At 51.0% G+C, this 15,524-nt stretch overlaps 4 protein-coding genes across 4 annotated transcripts; 3 read left to right on the top strand and 1 right to left on the bottom strand.

Moving 5' to 3' along the window:
* The first annotated feature begins 743 nt into the window (after positions 1 to 743).
* On the top strand, positions 744 to 4,959 carry BU24DRAFT_105246 (GDPD-domain-containing protein). The gene is made up of 4 exons (XM_033520746.1): positions 744 to 1,133; positions 1,202 to 4,024; positions 4,080 to 4,480; positions 4,553 to 4,959. Exons 1-4 carry the CDS (start codon positions 998 to 1,000, stop codon positions 4,730 to 4,732), a joined length of 3,540 nt encoding a protein of 1,179 aa, XP_033387126.1. The 5' UTR covers positions 744 to 997; the 3' UTR covers positions 4,733 to 4,959.
* A 30-nt stretch (positions 4,960 to 4,989) lies between these two features.
* BU24DRAFT_447418 (uncharacterized protein) lies at positions 4,990 to 7,563 on the bottom strand. Its single transcript, XM_033530822.1, has 2 exons — positions 6,065 to 7,563; positions 4,990 to 6,010 (listed from the first exon to the last, which is right to left on the bottom strand). Exons 1-2 carry the CDS (start codon positions 7,439 to 7,441, stop codon positions 5,186 to 5,188), a joined length of 2,202 nt encoding a protein of 733 aa, XP_033387125.1. The 5' UTR covers positions 7,442 to 7,563; the 3' UTR covers positions 4,990 to 5,185.
* Positions 7,564 to 7,703: 140 nt separating this feature from the next.
* Positions 7,704 to 9,477, top strand: BU24DRAFT_105053 (XPA-binding protein-like protein). Its single transcript, XM_033520743.1, has one exon. The coding sequence runs from the start codon at positions 7,804 to 7,806 to the stop codon at positions 9,127 to 9,129; it is 1,326 nt and encodes a 441-aa protein (XP_033387124.1). The 5' UTR covers positions 7,704 to 7,803; the 3' UTR covers positions 9,130 to 9,477.
* On the top strand, positions 9,478 to 10,429 carry BU24DRAFT_105054 (uncharacterized protein). Its single transcript, XM_033520744.1, has one exon. The coding sequence runs from the start codon at positions 9,826 to 9,828 to the stop codon at positions 10,300 to 10,302; it is 477 nt and encodes a 158-aa protein (XP_033387123.1). The 5' UTR covers positions 9,478 to 9,825; the 3' UTR covers positions 10,303 to 10,429.
* The last annotated feature ends 5,095 nt before the right edge of the window (positions 10,430 to 15,524 follow it).

Raw genomic sequence — 15,524 nt, 5'->3', positions numbered from 1 at the left:
CATGGACGTTGGAATTAATAGATAAATAGATCGCATGCAAGTCTGGAGAAGATTCACAAGCGGGATCCAGCTTTTTTTCTTCTTCTTTTGTGCCGTTACCCATTGCCCCATATAATCCACCCAATTTTATATCTGTACTATATAAAGGTCCCAATCCGTGTCCGTATCGGCTTGCGTCATCGGTCGCGAAAAATAAAGGAAGAAAGGCAGAAGAAACTCAAAAGAGACACTTCTAGCTTTTGCACCAAACCTTCTAAGAGCAAGAGTTAGAAAGGAAAACATCGTGGTAGTGCCCCTACCTTCGTATACATTCCTTATTCCCACCATCTGTTCTGCCTCAATCGTCAGAAGACATCGTTCTCTATCCACCCTTCCCACTCTTTTCACCTCTTCTACTGTTACCAAGTACCCACCAGACGCGCGCTGTCTGCTGGAAACATCGCCAGAAACGCCCGCGCCCACGCCTTAAGCCCCCAGTGTGCTGCCCCATCCCTCCTTCATCCTCATCTTCACCTTCACATCCCACCCCGTTGCCCTATCACCCACCTACCTATACCTACTACTCGTCCTGGTCGTTTATTCCCACTCACTACTCCCTTGCACTCGCAGCCGCTAATCATTCCATAACCATCATGCAGGCGTGCAGCAAGTCGTTCTGTTCCACCCGCCGCGTGCGCAATCCTCCAATGACATCCGACCTCTCGCCCACACCCTCCATATAGCTTCATCAACGCAAACTCCCGCCATCAACCACCGTGTGCGTCCCATGGCACATAGCATACATATTTGACACTTCCTCTTTGTTCCGATCTACTGCCGCTCATTTATTTTCCTCACGCCCGCCGTTGTTGCGCCTGGCAATTCCTCCTCTGGCCCCGCACCACCTACCTCAAAGCAGATAGCTATAGCTACAGCTCCCTGCCTTGGCTAGTAGCTTTCTTTGAGCATAGTGCCAACCCAGATATCCCTTTCCACCATTCCTTAATTCCTGGAAGTCATGAAGTTTGGCCACAATCTTCCCCGAAACCAGGTCCCGGAGTGGGCGTCATCTTACATCGACTACAAAGGCCTCAAGAAGCTGATCAAGCTTGCCTCTCAACCTGTTCGGGATGGCCTTGACCCCGATTTGACGGGTGAGTTGCATTACGCCATACTCTTTATTCCTTTGTCCGAAAACACTCGTGCTAATTTTGAAACACAGCATTCTTCTTTGCGCTCGATCGCAATCTTGAAGATGTAGACAGCTTCTACAACAAAAAGTACGCCGAGTCGGCGCGTCGTCTAAAGCTACTCCATGGCCGCTATGGACGCGCTGCCAACGGTCCTGACGGCCTGGACAAAGATGAAGTCCAGGACCTCATGGCTGCACTCCTCGAGCTTCGCGGCCACCTGAGGAAGCTCCAATGGTATGGAGAGGTCAATCGTCGCGGGTTCATCAAAATCACCAAGAAATTGGACAAGAAAGTCCCCGTCGTTTGTATGCAGCAACGCTATCTAGCTTCGAAAGTCGACCCGAAAGCGTTTGCCCATAATTTGCCTCTGACTCAAGACATGCGGGCACTCAATGAGTGGCTTTCAAAATTGAGTGAGGCAAAGACGTTCGACGATTCCGGATCCACGCATTCTACATCTTCCTTGAGCCGAATACCAGGCAGGGCATTGAATCTATCTCCTAGCACGCTCGACGCTGCTGACGTTGCTCTCCGCAATGACGAGTCCCAAGCCCTTGCTACCATTCTTGAAGATGTTACTCGTACTCACGAGGCAGGCGCCGCTCCATACCAGCAGCTCTTACTCAACTTCCTGCAAAGAGCGATATCTTGCCGGTCAAAATCGTGCATTGACCGGTTACTGCAGGACATCACATCCTTGGAAGAGGATGACGACATCAATAAGCGCAACTGCATTCATCGCCTTGTCATCAATATTGGCAGATCTAAGAGTGGAGAGTTTCTCGGAGTCGATGGGAACCCGATGCAGATGCTCCCCGAAAAGCCACAATTCATCGTCCCAGCAGCGCAACCGGCCAAGGGACCTCCAAGTACCGTGAATGAGCTCGAGCTTACCCAGCTACTATCTCGGGATGACGAATCTGTCCAATTGCTCGCCTATCTTTTGGATAATCTTCGCCCGCAGCAGCGTTCATCACTCATATCACGTGATTCTTACGGCCGACTACCACTACACTACGCGGCCCAGTACGGTTTCGTCATCATCTGTGAGCTTGTCATCAAGCATATGCAGGAATGGGGACAGTTTGATATTACTGAAGGGATCGACTCTCCGTTGTGGCAGGACTTGGAGGGTTATGCGCCGCTCCACCTCAGCGTCATCGGAGGTCATCCTCTCACAACTAAAACTCTGCTCCAGGCTGGAAAACAACCCAGCGACGCCGATGGACAGGCCAATCTTCGACAGAAGAACCCCCAATCCGGTGCCGTACTTTCCTTGGCAACTCAGTCAAATTTTGTCTCCATTGTTCAGCTTTTGGTCGACGCAGGCGTTGATGTCAACTACCAAGATGAGCAGGGTGAGACGGCATTGCATGTCGCTGCCCGATTTGGTCATGACCAGTGCGCCAAGATTCTTCTAGAGGGCTCCCCCTTCAATCCCACGGTGATTGACACTCCGGAGAAGACATTTGGCTGGACGCCGTTGTTCATAGCATGCGTTGACGGTCATCTTCCCATCGTGGAGCTTCTTGTCAATGCGGGAGCAGACACAGAGCGCTTCGATCTCTCAGGCTGGACCGCGAAAGAACATGCTGCACTTCGAGGACACCTGGATATTGTACAGCGCCTGGCTGAGATCGTCCCCAAGGCTAAGTCTCCAGCTGTCGGAACGCCAACATTGCTTTCCGGATCTCCACCACAAACCTCGTCGTTGGAAGAACGCCGATCCAAGAATCTGACAAGAGAGAATTCTTCGACTACCCAAAGGCAGCCTGAACCGCTTAAGTCATTTGGTCACCGTTTCCTCGTAAACGAGACCATGGTGTTGGTCAGTCTTGGTTCCATGGACACGAGGAAGAATATACCAGCCGTTAAACTTGATGATATCCCGCTGGCAGATGCTCATGCTACTCAATTGGACACTGCGCTATCCGTTGTTGTTTCGGCATCTGGCGCTACTGGAGAGCCGACTGTCATCGATCTTCCTGTGGAGGAGAACATCTGCACCGAGCCCATCACGTTTAAGACCCTTGATGCGACAAAGGTGAAGCTTCTTTTTGATATAGTTCCCACGTATGCAGGATCACATGACCGCATTGTCGGGCGAGGCGTGGCTCTGTTGTCCACAATCAAAACGAGCATCGGCTCGCAGCGCATCTCGTTACAAGGTGACGTCAAGGTCCCCATCGTGGCAGCATCTACTCTGGATGTCATCGGCTCGGTCAACTTCAATTTCCTAATCATAACACCCTTCTCTCATCCAAATATGTCTATAACACAGCAACATATGTACTGGAAGAAGATTACATCCACAAAGCTAATTGGACATCGTGGATTGGGCAAGAATACTGGATCGAGAAAATCATTGCAGCTCGGAGAGAACACCATAAGTTCTTTCATCGCTGCAGCAAATCTAGGAGCCGAGTACGTGGAATTCGATGTTCAACTGACGAAGGACCTGGTGCCCGTCATCTACCACGACTTCCTAGTCAGCGAGACAGGCATAGACGCACCCGTGCATACTCTCACACTCGAGCAATTCCTGCACGTTAGTGACGGCCAGACCCCACGACGGAACAGGTCCACATCACCAAATGCAAACGGCAATGGGGGTGATGGGGATTCCCAGGGTCAACGCAGGCCGCGAGCGTATTCCGTGGACAATTCGGAGCACAAAAACATTCACAACGAACACCAACTCCAGATCTCAGAGCGTATGAAGCACACTCGTGACTACAAGCTGAAAGGCTTCAAAGGCAATGTTCGCGGTAACTCGATCCAAGAGCGCTTCACGACCTTGGAAGAGATGTTCAAGCGGCTTCCGGAATCGACCGGCTTCAACATTGAAATGAGTAAGTCAATTACCTATCATTCAAACGAACACCCCTCTTACTAACCACCCCACAGAGTACCCCATGCTCCACGAATCCGTCGAGCACGACATGGACCAATACGCCGTCGAGCTCAACTCCTTCGTCGACACGGTCCTCAAAACCGTTTACGACCTCGCCGGCAACCGCAACATCATCCTCTCCTCCTTCAACCCAGACATCTGCCTCATGCTCTCCTTCAAGCAGCCCGCGATCCCCATCCTCTTCCTCACCGACGCCGGCACCTCGCCCGTCGGCGACGTCCGCGCCTCCAGCCTCCAGGAAGCCATCCGCTTCGCGAGCCGCTGGAATCTCCTCGGCGTCGTCAGTGCCGCCGAGCCGCTCGTGCATTGCCCGCGCCTCGTCAAGGTGGTTAAGGAGAGCGGGTTGGTGTGCGTCAGCTACGGTACGCTGAATAATGAGGAGTCGAATGTTAATGTAAGTTTAACTCCCCTTTCCCTCTCTGTGTATCACTGTTTGCACAGCATCGTCCTAATACAAGCGGTATAGATTCAACGAGCCCAAGGTATCGACGCAGTCATCGCAGACAGCGTGCTCAAGATCAGAAAAGGTCTCACGAGCTCGGGCGAGAAGGCGAAGGCTGAGTTGGCGGATGATCTGGCGGCCGCGGCTAATGGTCTCTCTTTGGAGGCGCCTGCCGCCAGCGCCGTTGCTGCTGGTGGTCAGTAAATGAAGAGGAGCTTGTGGTTGCGTAAGTGACCGCCTCTATTTTGTGGATGCAATTGCGAAATCTCAAATCTTTCATTATCATGGATGAGTGCGTCACCACTCAGTGTAAATAGCATAAGATGGATGGATGGATTCGACACATCCATCGGCATTTTTGTTTTCGGAACAGTCACAGGGTTGAAGTGCTCAACGGAAGCATACCAATGTCTTTGTTTTTCAGGCCCCTTCAACACGGGCCCTTTCCACCAAAGCTAGTGAAAAGATAAATCGATGGATGGATGATGAGAGGTGCTGATTTTGGCACTCATTACATGCTACTATTGACTACTTATGACGGTGATGTGTTGCCGAACCTTTTCAATACTGAAGTGACATGTCCGAAACCGTCCAGGATGAGAAATTATTATATTTTTAATGTCATATAGGGATTTTTTTCCTTCGATCGATCGAGCCTCACCCCTCGCTCAACACCCTCGTCCAGTCAAATTTCCTCCACCCCTTCTTCCACTTCTCGACCCTCCGGTCCTCCTTATGCCAGCGACCCTGCCTCTTCACAACCTCGATATCCGCATCAAGCATACCGCCCAGCGTCTCCCTCGCAAACAAGTCACCACGAGGCCACCTCCTCTCGTCCTCCACGACGTGACCCAACCCGCCATCAAGCTCGAACCAAACATGAAAATACGGCATCTCCTTCGCGAGCGACTTCCTGAACGCAGACCTGCCCATGCCGTTCCGCGAGGCTTTCAGCGTGTCGATGAGGGGTTTGTGCTGCGTCCACTCGTCGTCCGAGGCGAGAATGGCCTCGCGGAAGAAGGCCGGGGCGGTCTCGCCGAGTTCGAAGGGGATGGGCACGGCGGACATGGCGGCGTGGAGTTTGCGGTGCGGGGCTGCGGCGTTCTCGTAGAAGATGACGTCGCGCCCTTGGTCGTGGTACATGCGGGTGAGACACTTCATGAAGTTGCGGATTTCTTCCCACTCGTCGTCGTCGCATTCGAGGAGGTTGGTGCGGTGCTGTGTGGGGACGATGACGGCGCCGCCTGCGGAGAGCTCGGGCTCGGTTGGGAGGGTCAGGTAGACGCGGGTGGCGAGGGAGAGGATTGGTGCGATGGGGGGCTGCGGTGGGGAGCGGTCTTCGTGGTGGCAGAGTTGGCAGCTGTCGAGGATGCGGTTCGTGCGCTGGTAGTCTTGGATGGCCGTGTTGCGGAGATTGATGGTGGATTTCGGGGCCCGCGTCGCGAGGCGGCTGGCATTTTCGTCGAGGTAGTCCAGGTCGTTCTAGGGGAATGGGTTAGAATGTGCTTAATGGTTTGAGGGTAGTTTAGGACTTACGTCGAATTTGGCGTCTTTGGCGATCTTTTCGGCCAGCAGCATGCCTTCGCCGCCCGCCTGGCCTTTCGTGCGGCGTTCTTGACGGACCATGTCCTCGATGCTCATGTCTTCGTTCTCCTTGACGAGTCCCCTCTCTTGTCCTCGTTTGTTCGTGAGGGCAACGACTTCACCCTTTCGACCGCCGGCCAGCATGCGGTTGTCCATGGCGCTCAGTACGACGTCCCCAGGGTCAACTTTATCAGCCGCAAGGTAGGCGTTGTACTCGTCTTCGAGTTGCTTCGCGTTAGGTGCTCCCTTCATTTTGGCTTTCATCATTTGTGCCTTCAGTTTGTTTAGCTCGGTGCTACTCAATCTGACCTGTGGTGGTGGTGCTGCAGTTGTCGAGGCTTCCGCCGTAGTCTGATTGAAGGCACTCATGCCAGATTCCTGCTGTTCGTGTTGTCGTTGAGCACTTTCCTTCCGTTTGCGCTCTTCGTAAAGCTCGCCAGAAGGTTTCTCCTTGCCCACGTACGCTTTGCCATACATCTTTTTCCTGTCCATCTCGATCTCTTCTTCTCTGGCATCGTCGAAATCCTGCAAGTCACCGTACTTCTCAAGCGCTACTTCCTCAACCGAGCGATTTGTCTCCTCCGCTGCACGATATATGCCTTTGAGCTTCATCATGCGCCATTGCGACCCTGCATCTCCAAAGGTGTATGACACTTCTCTGGGCCCCGATTCTTCTACATTCTGCTCGTCTGGCTCGTCTACATTTGTGGGTTTGAAGTGTTCCTCTGAAGACTTTACATAAGTAGTCTTTTCCTCTTTCTTCTTACGCTGCACGTAGTCTACGTCGAGCGAAGACGGCGCTTGCATCCACGAGTCACGCTCGATATTTGCATTTGCAGCTTCCTCAAGTTGTCGATCCAAGATATCGTCATCAGGCGGCACGAAATCCCGACCTGGGGGAGCTTCATCTTCACTATCCGTATCCATGTCTTCGTCATCTAGAGCGCCCTTGCCTTTGCGCCCAATTCGCTCCTGTTCGTCGTCTGAGCTATCTGCGTGACGCCTCCGTGGTTTATCTCGTCTATCATCTTCATCGCGATCCCCGTCTCGATGGCTTCTTCTGCGATGCGAATCTTCTTGAGAGCGATCGCGATGGTGTCGCGACCGCTTGTGTCGGTGTCGGTCGTCTCGGTGGCCGCTGCGTTCGTCGTCCTCATCTCGGTGGTGATGGCGCGAAGAGCGGTGGTCTCGTCTGTGTTCGCGATCCTTCGAGCGATCACGACGATGCCTGTGACTTCTGTCTCGGCTTCGACTTCGGTCGCGTTTCTTGTGTGAGCTCTTGCTTGCCTTGCTAGCTGCAAGTTCCTTTTCGAAATCTTCTAGACCCATTGAGAGTTTTTGAGAGAAGCTTCTCGTGCTAGACGCGCGAAAATTGCGGGTTTAGACGTGTTGAGTCCCGGGTTTGAGATAGATCTGGTTGGGATAAACTTAGGAAAGCTTGACGAAGAATGGAAGATGTCTAGCCTAGAGCTGCTGCTGTGATGTCAAGCACGGTTCGAAGCGCGTAACCGCAAGCAAGCGCAGCCGAGCTTGGCGATCGGCGTTTTGGTAGGCATGACGCCGGCGGGGTCCTAGCTAAGAATTTCTCGAGCTTTTATCGAGAAACAACGTCAACGCTCCGTCTTCTTCTCTAGACCTGGATCTTGGAGATTTACTGACAACTTGAAGCTTTCCCTCAGGCCATAGAAAGCATGGCGACCTCACAGAATCCGGAAGGCTCCGCGCCTACATCTTCCGACTCTCCCGTCTCTATCGTCTGTGTAGGCATGGCTGGCTCTGGGAAAACTACATTCATGCAACGCCTGGTATCGCACCTGTATACACATCCAGATCCAACTGTCGCTACACCAGCTGTCTCGCAAGCTTCTACAACACCTCCCTATATCCTGAACCTCGATCCTGCGGTCCGCCATGTGCCATTCACTCCCAACATCGACATCCGCGACTCCGTCAACTACAAAGAGGTCATGAAACAATTCAACCTTGGTCCAAACGGTGGAATCCTTACGAGTCTGAACCTATTCAGCACAAAGATTGATCAGGTTATTGGTCTATTGGAGAAACGAACGGCACCACCTACCCCGGCCCCAGTGCCCGAGCAGAGCACGGTGGAGTTTATGACAGGCCAGGGCAAGGCGCCAGCACCCGCAACGCAACAGCAGCAGGTGAAGCACATTCTGGTAGATACACCCGGCCAGATAGAGGTGTTCGTATGGTCAGCAAGTGGCGAGATCCTACTCTCAAGTTTGGCAAGCACATTCCCAACTGTCATTGCATACATCATCGACACACCACGAACAACGAGCACCTCAACGTTCATGTCGAACATGCTCTACGCATGTTCGATCCTTTACAAGACGAAGCTTCCCATGATTTTGGTGTTCAACAAGACGGACGCACAAAGCGCAGATTTTGCAAAGGAGTGGATGACCGACTTTGAATCCTTCCAAGAAGCACTGCGAAAGGAAGAGGAGGGAGGAGCGTTTGGTGGCGAAGGCATGGGTGGAGGTAGCGGGTACATGGGCAGTCTCCTCAACAGCATGTCGCTAGTCCTCGAGGAATTCTACAACCATCTTAGTGTAGTGGGAGTCAGCGCCATGACCGGAGACGGCATGGACGAATTCTTCAAGGGTGTCCAAACGAAGAAGGAGGAGTTTGAGCGCGACTACAAGCCTGAGTTAGAGCGACGAAGAGCGGAACGCGAAAAGGAAAAGGTGGCCACACGTCAACGGGAGTTGGATAGGTTGATGAAGGATATGAAGGTCGGCGGTCCCGGCGGCTCACAGAAGCGCCCTCCGAAAGAGCAACCCGAGACAGTCAGCGATGCAGAAGATATGGAAGAAGGAGATGGCGTTCCAATGGTGGGCGATGACTCCGATGAGGAGGTTGAAGATGCGGATGACAGCCTCGAGTCTCGTTACCAGAACGCCCTCAACGAGAGTCGGGGAGGCGAGCAAGGTCCTTCAGGTGACGACTTCAGCTTTGCAAGGTACATGCACAAGTCCAACATCGGATGAGTACTACCAAAATGCGCAATGTCATCTGCTGGTTATCACCAGTTTGGGTCCAAACAAGCAGCAAGGACTCGTTCCTTCCCTGGCAGAGTTTCTAGTGCAGACACCACGCCCATTGACAAGGGGCATCCCTACTGTTTCTGCTCGAATCTTCAAGGGGACTGAAAAGGAACACAAAGACCGTGTTCGCGGTGGCGCTGAGTCGGCTGCCCATGCCTACATGCGCAGATGCCGAGAATCAAGGACATTTTCAGGCGACGCGCAACAGGGACTGTCAGTAAGGGAATCCTCGCTAAAGATTAGAAACCACTGCGCATGCTGTGATCTACCTATGTGTTACATGTGATCTTTATGCATAGAGTATTTCAATAATCATACTTGGAAACTTCCCTCGCATGGGCAGCGATCACAGGTGAATATCTATTCTTAGCTTCGAGTGCAACGATTGAAGGACCATATGTTGCTTTCCGTACAGATATCTTCCCGTGATCGCAAATGCAGCTGCAAGATTCCGTTGATCGAATGTGTAATTCCGTAAAGCGAAATGAGTTCACCCCCCATCACGGAGAGATGCATCTCAATGAACTATGGAAGAATTGTATCATATGCTCCGAATATTCTCGCAGCTCACCGAGATTTCAACAATGATTGAGAGACACAATCGCCAGGCACACGGACTCCGCAACACTGGCCTTGGAGATGTCAAAGCAGATGCCTACCGTCAATTTTCCATTTCTGTCACACAGATCAGCATGGATTCTCGAACATCTAGACTCGCCTCCCCATTCACAAACGATAGAGCGGAAACGCAGGCGAATGAACGAACCAGGTCTCCGGCTCCGTCAAAAACACTGCAAGCCAGGAAGACGCCACGACCTGAATCTGAAACACGGCAACGAGAAAGCCAATGTCGTACAGTACCTGTCCAGCGCTCTCCGCATTGAGAGTGGCTGCATATCGTTCGGTCGGATTAGCATGAATGAACGCATGGATGGCGACATGTCGTGTCTTGCCTTTCTTCCCATCCCGTTCTCGTGGATGTGTGAGACATTGTCACGGAGATATATGGGTGCATTTGAGGTGGATCCAAGGGGGTCATGTGGCGTTGAGGAAATATGGTCCCATGAAGTGCGGCGCATGCTGTGCGACGATGCGGAAGTGGAGATTTTCTTCTAGGCTGAGACGTGACACTTCATTTCCAAGGAGCGGTTCGAACGTAGGAACTCTCGCTTCTTTTCGTCGGACGACATGGTTGTCTACGCTTTATCGTTATCATATGCATGATATCGAAAGTTGCAGTGAATCAGACTCGAGTCCATAGGGCGAAGTGGGTTCTTACTCCATATTCGATCTACAACATGGCACTCCCCGGTCACGACATAGTGAACAGACCTCATGAACTCGAGATCCGCATCCCATACAAACGCATCTAGTAGATCCTGTCTCTCCACCATATGTGTCTCACGCCCGAAGCGAACTCCCATCTCTCCACAGCAGCACATGTCAAACAATAGACCTGTATCGCGCTGCGCCATACTGTGTGTACACGACCGCAAACGAAACGAGTCGTCACCCAGCTGTCGCTCCTTCTGGCATCCCGCATGTCCCATCCATGGTCGTTCGCACAGAACAGAGCATGGGTCAGGTATGCAGTGACGCATATGTTTTCATGCAGGCAGATAAAGCAATCGAATTGTGTGTCACAACTGTCGTGCCAGGGTCGAAAAGAAGAGGAGGGAGAAGAAATCATGGGTGGGAAAAGAAAAAAAGACGTTACCATTTGAAACAATGAGGCGTGAATATGTAACATGCAATCTACCGAGTCACGGCCGGGATTTTCAGCGAGGCGATGTGATATGTTAGATCTTCGTGAAAGCATCTTGAAAGACGAGAGTATCTTAGCAGAAACTTACCAATCCAAGCTCAACAAATTCATCTGTCTATAATCAATAACCCACGCGCCGATCCTCCAGAGTACGTCCTCCATGCGAAACAATATCAAACTTTGAGGACCGAAATAAAACGAAAGACACAACAGTCAAATTCCGCCACACCAACAATCCATAACCACATCTAGATCCTCGTACCCACCCTCACGGCGCAATTGAGCGTCAAACCCTCGGTCATTGTTTGGTACACAATCCCTCCCGCTTCCCCGTAACCTTTCCTTCCCTTGGGTCAAAACACACGAGGACGCAAAACCCAGGGTCCCTTATTTCTTCGACCAACGTTAGACTACACGCACGGTACCATCCATGTACCCCATGCACCCATCCATGCAGGGAGCGCGGGAACGAAGTAAGGGTACACATCGCTCCGATATCGAGCAGCATCATGCAGGGGCTGGCTGATCTTTTCGTATATATCCTGTCTAGTGGGTTTCTAGGTTTCTTTTGTTTGGATTGGATTGTCGTACGAGGTTGCGGGCCTACTACTAATTACTCGTAGGGTACGTATTACATATGTTTAGTGATTGTGGTGTATACGTGTTCGTGGTGAAGACGGACTACCCTATCGTACCTTGGAGAATAATTTCACCGAGATCAATTGAGGCATTTAGTTGCTTTATTCAATCTTGAAACCATGTGTATCTACGGAGTACACTCCGTACTCCGTACCTTGTTGACAATCTCAACTTCAAATTGGCTGAGATGGGAGAGGGACGGATGCGTTTATTTGATTATTGCGATCTAAACGCACATCAATTGTGGGTGAATAGACACTGGAGGCATCAATCGTCACCTTGTTTGCAGATAAATTGTTATTGCAAAGCCCACGTGGGCTCAAGTTCACTATTGTCAACACGAACCCGGGACGGCAAAGCGTCCAGACCCTCCCGATCGGGCCGTTCAAAAAGGCCCGGTCGGGAAGATAGGTGCGTGCGTATGCGCACGCGTCCTCGATCCATCCACCTTCATACCGACATATAAAAATCTGAATCGTATTTGCGGAAGATGCATGGATATATGCCCACTTACGGCAAGACTTTAAGCAGCCCCTGCAGGTACGAGGTAAGTAGTGCAGACGGCAATGTATGTAAGCAGAAAAGGGGTGGGGAGAGCTGGACCCCTCCCCACAGAACTCGTATAACTACTTGGGTAAATCAAACGGATGCAATTGCTCGTCTAGCGAGCTGTGCGGATGCCAATTGCTTCCGAACGGTCTCCGTATCGGTTTCGAAAGTACCTTCGTAGGAATAAGGTTGAAGGGAAGCGAGGAGGGCTCAACCGTGGCGTTCCTGTATGGTACGACTATTGTTGATAACGATAAGGTGTGCGGTGAGTTGGTGGAGGGGCTACTGGTTGATGATGAATCATGAACATTTTGGGGCAATAATAATATGATAATTCGTAGTTACGTCGTATGTTTACATGTCGTTAAGACGGTCCAAACGAGAAGTAGTAAGAGGAAGAATATCTCGTGATCACGACAGTCCGTTCTCGGCTGGCTCTCATCTCCACTTCCAATGATGAGATAATCGACTATCGTTTCCCCACATCTTCGCTCGCATGTATGTAATCGATAGGGACCATGGCGAGTTACTGTGAACAAAGGAACTAACAACCTATGTGGAAAATGGTCTTCCGCTTCATCCATCCCTGCTGAAATTCCGCCATGCTCCGATATTCCACAACACATCAATGATTCTTTGTCTTGCAGAGCAAGATGAAGCAAAAAGAATACGAGTAACGCGAGCGCGGGAACGACGGGATTCGTACCAAACAATCAATTGATCAAGCATCCGTTCGTTCCCTCGTAACAAACCTCACCAACACCGCTCCAGCTTAAAAAGAAATAAGAGAAAAGGGTTCGGATGGTCCACCGTTAACCCATGATACGCCAACGTCAAGCTACTAACCAACATCGAAACAGCATCAACACAATCACGAGCAACATCCCCTCCATACGAGTAGTTTCAAACATTCCTCAAAGTCACCCACCCCTCTCAGCCAAACGCCCAAAAAAAACCATTCAAAGAAAATCATCGATCGCGTGCCTTGCCACAACTCACCCCATGAAAAATAAACATCGTACGACATTGCCCCTCTAGACCCTATCAACAAAAAACCATGACGTTCCAATCGAGGCTACCGGCGGAGCCTCCCCATCCCCACCTTTTTTCCAGCCCGACCTAGCCAGTCCAGCCAGTCCAGCCCCCGGACGATCCGGAAAAAGGGTGCGTGCGCGAGGGGGGAAATGCAGGGTCTCTTTGTTTATGTATGTACGGAGTGGCTAGGAGTTGTGGTCGTACGCTTGATTGCTTAGGGCGGTTGGATCTAAGTCTCCGCGGATACTCTAGTAGGATTGGGCTTTTCTTGAACGAACGACCGGACTGGATCGTTGGGTATAGGATCTGGGATCTAGGATCATGCGTGATGATTGCTTGCTTGCTTAATTGACCGATGGTCTTGATTCATGATGGATCGATTGATTGAACTGATTGGTAAGGCAGATCACTGAACGAAGGACTTATTGTGTTGAGGCTTTTGCCTTTCCCTTAACGCAAAAGAAGAGGATAAGTGAGCCAATTAAGAACGTCGCGAGTTTGTAATAGTTACAGGGAATGGAGGAAGGAACATTGATTCGCCACGGCTTGTTGTCCCATCCTATCCTTCCTCTCCCTTTCTTTCACCGTTGAACAACGTATCTAACGGACGAGTACACACGGCGGGGGACACGCAATGCACGCACACGCACACGTTGTACACGCAAGTAATCTTCCGTAGCCCCCAACGGTACCTCGTAGATCTCATCTTACTTACTACTTCTCCTACTCGTAATTACATATATCCATCGACGATGAACGTTGTTGGAAATCGTGTGACTACTCGGTATCTTGAGATTACAATCTCAAGTCGTACAAAAGCCCTCAACACGGCGTACTCACTCCGCACAAACATTTACAATGACAATACGCAGGCAGGTAGACTCCTCTCCTCAACGCGCGGGTATTCCTCCCGAGCTCCAAAAGCACAAATTGCGGGGAAAAGCCCAGCCCAGCCGCAAGCAAACCACCTAAGCCGCATCCTCCCAAGTCCTTAGCATCCCTTTCAGTCCAATCCAATCCAATCCAATCGATTCTCCTCTACTCCCCTTACGCTCGTTTACCGTTCAGTTCAGTTCAGTTCAATTCAATCTAGTGGAAGCGGGGAGGAGAGGGGGCGAGAGAGGGGGATATGTTAGTCCACACTTTCTCGGTGCCGCGCGGTGCGATAGTTTCGTTTCGTTTCGTAGCGTTGAGATGCGGTTTACGATGTGAATAAGATGAAGATGGGGGCGGGAGATTGGCGAACCATAACCCCCCTCCCGTAGATCCTGTTCAATCCACTGCATTCGATATCTCGTAGCGTACCTCCCTTGTACGTAGCGGCGTGCGGGCGTCCGCATATCGCCTCGCATATACATGATGAACCGAACCATAGACGTTGAACGGGAGACGGAGACGGGCAACGACGAAATTAGACGGACGGAGGGGAGGTGTTCCCGGGATGTACGTTGACATTTACAATTGCAGGGAAGAGGGGATGTGACTGGCGAGGTTGGATGCTTCCCCGCTGGTTGCTGTTGCGGTTCAATGGACTAAGGACTAGTGTATGTAATGGCTGGTCTTTGTTGAGACAAAGACGAATGTAAGAGTAATGGTGCCAAGGAAAGGGTTTTTCTGGTTTTGCGGAGGTGAGAGGGGAGGGGAGGGGAAGGAAAGGGAGGAGTTGGTCATCATTGTTACTCCGCATGAGTGGTTGTCATAGGTGGGGAGGATTGTTTCCGAAGTCACGAGAAGAAGAGGGTTCGAGGTGTATGTTTCTAATGATTTGTTTGATGTTGTTGTTGATTGTTTATTTGCATTGATCAATCGAGTCGCTGTTTGTATCAGCGACTTCTGATCGGCGCGGAACTGCTACATGTTCCGATGCCAACTATGTACAGGAGAAGAAGATAATAAAAGTTGAGAAGGAAATTGTTGTGCTCCTTCTTTATATAAGGGCGGGTATCCATGTTTGCCCTGTGATCCTGATTTCCCGAAAAAAAGCGATAAGATATTACACCATCGCAACATCGTGTGATGATGGCGACGCCACGATCCCGATGTAAGACGAGGGAAATTTTGAAAATGGAAAAGAAAAGGAAAAGTGTTGATCGGCGGAGGTGGTGGAAAGGCCCGATCCCTTCACCACCTCCCCCACACACACAACACCCATCGGTCGCATCAAGGCGAAACCGAACGACAGAAACGCAAAGAGCTAGAGTACAATGCAGAAAAAGCCTCCCAGTCGTGAAACAGTACGCATTAAAACTGCTGTTTTAACGCCTCGTACAATTCGTAGCCATGACGGCGTGCGTCTATTGTTTGTTTTTTTAAGAAATAGAAAAGACCTCCCTTTTTGTGACCAAATGTG

This window comes from Aaosphaeria arxii (genome assembly GCF_010015735.1).
Source record: "Aaosphaeria arxii CBS 175.79 unplaced genomic scaffold BU24scaffold_2, whole genome shotgun sequence".
In the NCBI taxonomy this organism is placed as follows: Eukaryota; Fungi; Ascomycota; class Dothideomycetes; order Pleosporales; genus Aaosphaeria; species Aaosphaeria arxii.
Note: the sequence above shows the minus strand (reverse complement) of the source record. Positions and strands in the feature narration are given on the sequence as shown.

Bases quoted from the DNA above. Each gene is read 5' to 3' on its own strand.
- BU24DRAFT_105053 (XM_033520743.1), top strand. From the start codon at position 7,804: ATGGCGACCTCACAGAATCCGGAAGGCTCCGCGCCTACATCTTCCGAC.
- BU24DRAFT_447418 (XM_033530822.1), bottom strand. From the start codon at position 7,441: ATGGGTCTAGAAGATTTCGAAAAGGAACTTGCAGCTAGCAAGGCAAGC. The intron at 6,011-6,064 runs GTAAGTCCTAAA...CCATTCCCCTAG, and splicing joins CCAAAGACGCCAAATTCGAC to AACGACCTGGACTACCTCGA.
- BU24DRAFT_105246 (XM_033520746.1), top strand. From the start codon at position 998: ATGAAGTTTGGCCACAATCTTCCCCGAAACCAGGTCCCGGAGTGGGCG. The intron at 4,025-4,079 runs GTAAGTCAATTA...ACCACCCCACAG, and splicing joins CGGCTTCAACATTGAAATGA to AGTACCCCATGCTCCACGAA. The intron at 4,481-4,552 runs GTAAGTTTAACT...CAAGCGGTATAG, and splicing joins ATGAGGAGTCGAATGTTAAT to ATTCAACGAGCCCAAGGTAT.
- BU24DRAFT_105054 (XM_033520744.1), top strand. From the start codon at position 9,826: ATGTCAAAGCAGATGCCTACCGTCAATTTTCCATTTCTGTCACACAGA.